The sequence below is a fragment of the Haliotis asinina genome, unplaced genomic scaffold (assembly GCF_037392515.1).
Source record: "Haliotis asinina isolate JCU_RB_2024 unplaced genomic scaffold, JCU_Hal_asi_v2 scaffold_64, whole genome shotgun sequence".
In the NCBI taxonomy this organism is placed as follows: Eukaryota; Metazoa; Mollusca; class Gastropoda; order Lepetellida; family Haliotidae; genus Haliotis; species Haliotis asinina.
Window position 1 is genome coordinate 16,227 of NW_027133931.1, and position 5,903 is coordinate 22,129.

At 51.4% G+C, this 5,903-nt stretch overlaps 1 protein-coding gene across 1 annotated transcript; it reads left to right on the forward strand.

The window, feature by feature from the left end:
- Window positions 1–3,164: 3,164 nt before the first annotated feature.
- LOC137270376 (uncharacterized protein F54H12.2-like) lies at window positions 3,165–4,496 on the forward strand. The gene has a single exon (XM_067803944.1). The coding sequence runs from the start codon at window positions 3,165–3,167 to the stop codon at window positions 4,494–4,496; it is 1,332 nt and encodes a 443-aa protein (XP_067660045.1).
- Window positions 4,497–5,903: the final 1,407 nt, after the last annotated feature.

Sequence of the window (5,903 nt, forward strand, 5' to 3'; positions counted from 1 at the left end):
TGGCAAGCAGCAGTCAAACAGCAAGCCGTGGGATCCCAGAAAGGGAAACCCCAGAAAGGGAAACCCCAGAAGGGGAAATCCCAGAAGAGGAGGACCCAGAAGGGGAAACCCCCACTCACGCAACATCAGGTTCGACAATGGTTGAAAACCCAGGACACGTACACCTTGCACAAACCTGCCCGACGATCCTTTTCCAGGGATCATTACCGTGTGAGCGGCGTGGACGAATTGTGGCAAGCCGATTTGAGCGACCTCCTCGCCTATCAGAAAGAGAACCAAGGTTACCGGTATCTGCTGTGTGTCATCGATGTCTTCTCCAAAATGGCTTGGGTGCAACCCATGAAGTCCAAGACCGGCACCACGTTGATCGAAGCCTTTCAACGAATCCTGAAACAAGCTGAAGGACGTGTGCCCTCCATGCTGCAGACGGACAAAGGGACCGAATTTGTCAATAAACCTTTCCAAGCCTTCCTCAAGAAACAGGACATTCATTTCTACACCAGCCAAAACCCAGAAACCAAAGCCTCGGTGGTGGAACGTTTTCAAAGAACGTTGAAAAACCGTATGTGGCGTTATTTCACCCAACATGGAACACGTCACTACCTCAAGGCTTTACCCCAGCTGATGCATGGATACAATCATCGCATTCATCGCACGATCGGACAGCGACCCGTGGATGTGCATCCCCACAACCCTTACGACGAAATTCGGGTGTTGGATCACATGGAGCGCCAGAAGGAACGTCAGCAGAAGCAGAAGCACCATCAACACCAGCGTTCTCTCTTGTTACCTGGGACCCGTGTTCGCTTGAACAAGACCAAAGGGACCTTTGACAAAGGATATCTTCCCAACTGGACCAGCGAATTGTTCACCGTGGATCGCGTCGTGAAAGGGCGTGTGCCTCCTGTCTACCGAGTGAAAGATGATCATGGAGAAGTGCTCCAAGGCACCTTTTACCCTGAGGAACTACAACCCATTCAGAAAACGGATGACGTGTACAAAGTCGATCAGGTTTTGAAACGTCGACGGCGTCAAAAGAAGGACGAAGTGTTAGTGAGGTGGTCAGGTTACCCGGCCAGCTTCGATTCATGGATCCCTGCGGCTCATTTGGTCTTTTAAATACGGGTGGCATCCCTCTGTCACCGTCATTTGGGTCATACTCCCTGCCCAATCATGCAGAGCGAACCCAGGCTCAGGTGCAAGGAGAACAACAACAAGGCTTCCTCCTCCTCCTCCTCCTCCTCACGTTGGTGTTGTTTTGGCATGGACTTGCCACGCAGTGAAGTGGTGTTTTTCTCCCAAGTGTTGCTGATATATGGCGTGGTCGTCATGAGCATGGTTCAGTTGGCATTGGACCACGGTGAGAAACAGTTGTGGACAGCGTTGTTGGCCAGTTCGTTGGGATACTTGCTCCCACAACCCACGTTGGTATCATCGTCGCCGTCATCGTTGACTTCTTCTTCTTCTTCTGCTCCTGCTGCCGCTACCGCATCTTCGACTCCCTCCGTGTCCAGTCTGGTTCCCTAAGCGCAAGGATGACCATGTCCTTGTTTTCCTCCAAGCGGGACTTTTACGTCACCTTACCCAGCGATGCGTCCATGGATGTTCATCCCGACAACAAGGTGAACCATTACGAAGTCAAACTCCCCTTTCCCATTCAAGTGAATCGTCAAGAGTGGGAAGTGGGCGTCAGTGAACTTCATTTTCCCATGACGTGGTACAACGTGTCGTACCCCTTCAACTGGTTTGTGCTTCGCGTGAACTTGGAACGCTTGACCAGGATTTACAGTTCAGGAGCACCGGATGCGACCGTGATCGAAGAGAACCCAGGCATCATCCGAGCCGTCAGCGAAAAGGTGATCATTCCCGAAGGCGTGTATTCCGCTCGAGAACTGGTCCAGAGACTGAACATCCTGCTTCAGCGTGCCTGTGCACGATTGTTGGAAAAGCATACAGCTAATGTGTACCAGTCGGATGCCAGAGGTCGTTACACCGTCACCGTGAACTACCCCAAAGAAGAACTCCGATTTGAAATGCGCGGCCCAACGCACGTCAACTTTTATGCTCCCACACCGAAAGACATGTGCAGGGCCATCTCGGGTTCTTCCTGCAAAACAGTCACCCAACCAGACCACGATGCCATCAGGTCTGCCTACACCACGCAACTGGTGTTGCCTGTTTCCTTGGTACGCATGCTCGGATTCATGCAACTCCCCGTGGTCGACGAAGCAGAGGAAATAAGTCAAGTCTCCACTTACCCTGTCCAAGTGAGTGTGTTTGACCGTCCTCTTGTGGTGGGGGAACAGGAAGCCGACCATCTGGCTGGCTTTGATACGGTGTACGTCTACTCGGATGTGGTAGAAGATCAAATTGTTGGGGATACCATGGCTCCCTTACTGATGTATGTTCCCGTATCTCGTCGAATGATGGAAGACAGCGTCGTGATGAAAACTCCCCAGCATGTACGCTACATGGGATTGCGTCAGGGAACCACGGATGCCATTCAAATCTATTTAATGGATGACATAGGACGACCCGTGCCATTCCAGAGTGGGAAGACCATCGTGACACTCCATTTCCGTCCCCGTCGTCTGGGCACGTACTGACATGGTAGGACATCAGTGTATCCGACACCGGTGCAGCACCGGCTTGGGTGGCCTGCAACAACAAGGACGAGGTTTAGCTGCGTACCGAGGTCGCATTCATCAACGCGGGAGAGGTCTCGGAAGCATCTTGGGAAGCTTGGGCCGTTCAGCCCTCTCCATGCTGAAGACGGTGGGAAAATCGGCTCTCAAAACCGGTGTGAAGATGCTGCCAGGCTTAGTGCAAGATATTCGTTCTGGACGTCGTAGTGTACGGGACAGTTTGAAACATCATGGAAAACAGGCCTTACTGACCACCTTGCAGTCACAGTCATCACCGGCACACAAAAGAAAACGAAATCCGCCGTCTGGTCCCATAAAGAAGAAGAAGAAGAAGAAGAAACAACAACAACAACAAAAACGCCAAGCTTTGTTTTGAGTCGTCATGGAACTTTGTGACATTGGACTTGACATACAAAAGGATCATTCCCATGAACAAGGGTCAGTTCAACACCAGACACGAACCTGTCAAGACCTGTTGGGCAGACCTGTTGGGCAGACCTGTTGGGCAGACCTGTCAAGATGATGCGCCGGGATGCTTGTGAATGTGCCAAGTCACAGTTGGATCTCTTTTCGGTTCCTCCTGTGGTGACGTCAGTTCAAGAGGGTCAGTGGATTCGATACAGTCCTCTGGCACCCCCTTCGGTGGCGGGTCCCCTCCAGTTTAACATTGCCAACCCTGTGAATGCGTACATCGATTTGAATCAGTGTTACCTTCGCATCTGCCTCAAAATCAAGAATACCGATGGCACAGATGCCACTCATGATGGGGATGACCGACTCGTCATGTCCACGGTGAACAACATGATGCATTCCCTCTTTCGAGAAGTACGTGTGCAAGTGGGACACAACCAGCTGGAAATCACCCCCTCCATGGGAACCTATCCCTACCGAGCCTATTTGGAAACGTTACTGAGTTATGGGAAGGCAGCCAAAGGGACGCATCTCCAGTGCCCAGGATGGTACACCGATGAAGCTGGAAAAATGGATGACTTCAATGCCGTCGCTCAGAATGTCAATGCAGGACTCGTCGCACGACGGTGGGTCATTTTACCCACCCGAGAAGTGGAACTGACAGGGCGTCTCCACTGTGACCTGTTTCTCCAAGACCGATACCTGGTGGATGGCGTCCCCATGAAACTAGAACTGATTCGGAGCCCGAGTGATTTCTACTTGATGAGTGCTGGAGATGTGGAATGTCGATTTGAACTGACCAAAGCTGAGTTTTACGTGCGCCAAGTCAACATCGATCCTGCCATACGGGAACAGCACGTGAAACACATGTCACCAGGAGTCACGGCCAAATATCCTTTGACCCGAGTCCAAGTCACGGCTCACGACATTCCAGGAGGAGGACGCGATTTCCACAAAGATCAACTGGTGGGAGGACAACTGCCCAAACGCGTGGTGTTGGGACTGGTGGACAACGATGCTTTTGCCGGTAGCAAGGAAAAGAACCCCTTCCATTTCAAACACAACAACGTGACCAGTCTCAAACTGAAACTCAATGGCCAGGAAGTGCATGGCACAGAAATCAAAAGTGACTTTCAGAACAACAGTGGTTCGCTCAAACAGTTGTACATGAACCTGTTTCGCAACACGGGACACCTGTGGCAAGAACATCCCTGCAACCTCACGCTAGACGAGTTCAGGAACGGATTCACCCTGTGGGTGGTGGACTTGACGGCAGATCTGGGAGCAGACGAAGGTCATAACTACCCACGACACACGGGCAAGTTGGGACTCGAACTCCAGTTTGCAGAACCCTTACCTCGTCCGGTCACCCTCGTCTGCTACGAGGAATACGAAAGCGTGTTGGAAATTGATCGGTTCCGCAACGCTCTGATGGTCTAAGGATGGATGGACTGACGACCAAACAGGTGAACGCCTACGTCCAACAGGACCCCCTGCTGCGACCCCTTTACCAAGGGACCTTTGCCCGAGATCACTTTGTCATCACCGTGCTAAGTGAACGACACGGACCTTATCCTAAAGCTTACATCGTCAACACGGACCCCAGTCATCTCCCGGGACAACACTGGGTGTGCGTGTATCGTCCAGCACCGGGTGTCTTTGAGTACTTTGACAGTTATGGCGTCCCTACCCACTACTATGGACCAAGGTATTCTATAAGTGATCCCACCCAACTGCATCCGGACGTTCGGCATGTCATGGCCTACACAGGATGGCTCGCACAGCGGTGGAATGTGAATTCACTTCAACCCTGGTTCAGTAGCTCTTGCGGAATGTACTGCCTGTTTGTCCTGGCTCATCGTGCCCGTGGATGGACTTTCGACGACGTGATGGAACAGTTTGATCCCTTCAACACCCTCGTCAATGAAGAACGTGTGAAACGCTGGTTTCAACTCACACGCCTACCACACAACAACAACAACAACAACAACGACGTCCAGGATCCACAGCCCTGTCAAACATGTTGTTCTTACGGTTCTGATGTTATGATGTTCTCTTCATGTTCGAGTTCCTACCGTTTGTAAACAAAAGATCAGGGACGCCCCTAATCCTGACTCTTTTGTCACCATGGTTCTTGTTAGCGGGGGAAATAAAACGTTGAAAAAAAAAAAAACCCAACACACATGTCTTGTTATGATTGTCATAGCATGAAAGCATTCTTTAGAGCAAGTTGGATGGCCCTGAAAAGGGCCGTTTTTTTTTTTTCGTTGTGGTGATCACAACGACCACAGGGGCGGCATCATGCACTGACACGGGTGAATGGTTATCTTGGTTTTCACTTGGCACTTGGCCCCGTGAGTCAGGCGACGATGATAAGTATCTTTCAACACCGTGCCGCAATACACGCATTGAAAAGTCCCGCTGTAGTCATCCGTGCCCTTGCAATACACGGGCAACCCTCCCTGGCATTGGCGACACTGCCAAGCTGGCAAGTGTCGCCATGATGGAAAAGCCGGTGGTGGTGGAGGGATGGGCGCTGGCGATGGTGGGGGTGTCTCCACGGAGATCAGTTCTAGGTCCCAGTTTTCTTCCATGGTTGTCCGCTCCCGTCTTCCTCCTCATCTTATATAACAGAACTCAGCCAATCACAAGACAACACCTCACGACCATGACGTCATGACCTCACGCGCCATGATGATGTCACGATCTCACGTGCAAGCATGACGTCACGGCTGTGACGTCGTCGAGGTTATATAAACGTGGCCATGACTAGTCACCCTCACATATCGTCGACTCCTTGTGTGTGTGTGTGTGTGTGACGAAGATATGGATACACGTAAAGTGAAA

Coding starts and splice junctions, on each gene's coding strand:
- LOC137270376 (XM_067803944.1), top strand. CDS start 3,165: ATGATGCGCCGGGATGCTTGTGAATGTGCCAAGTCACAGTTGGATCTC.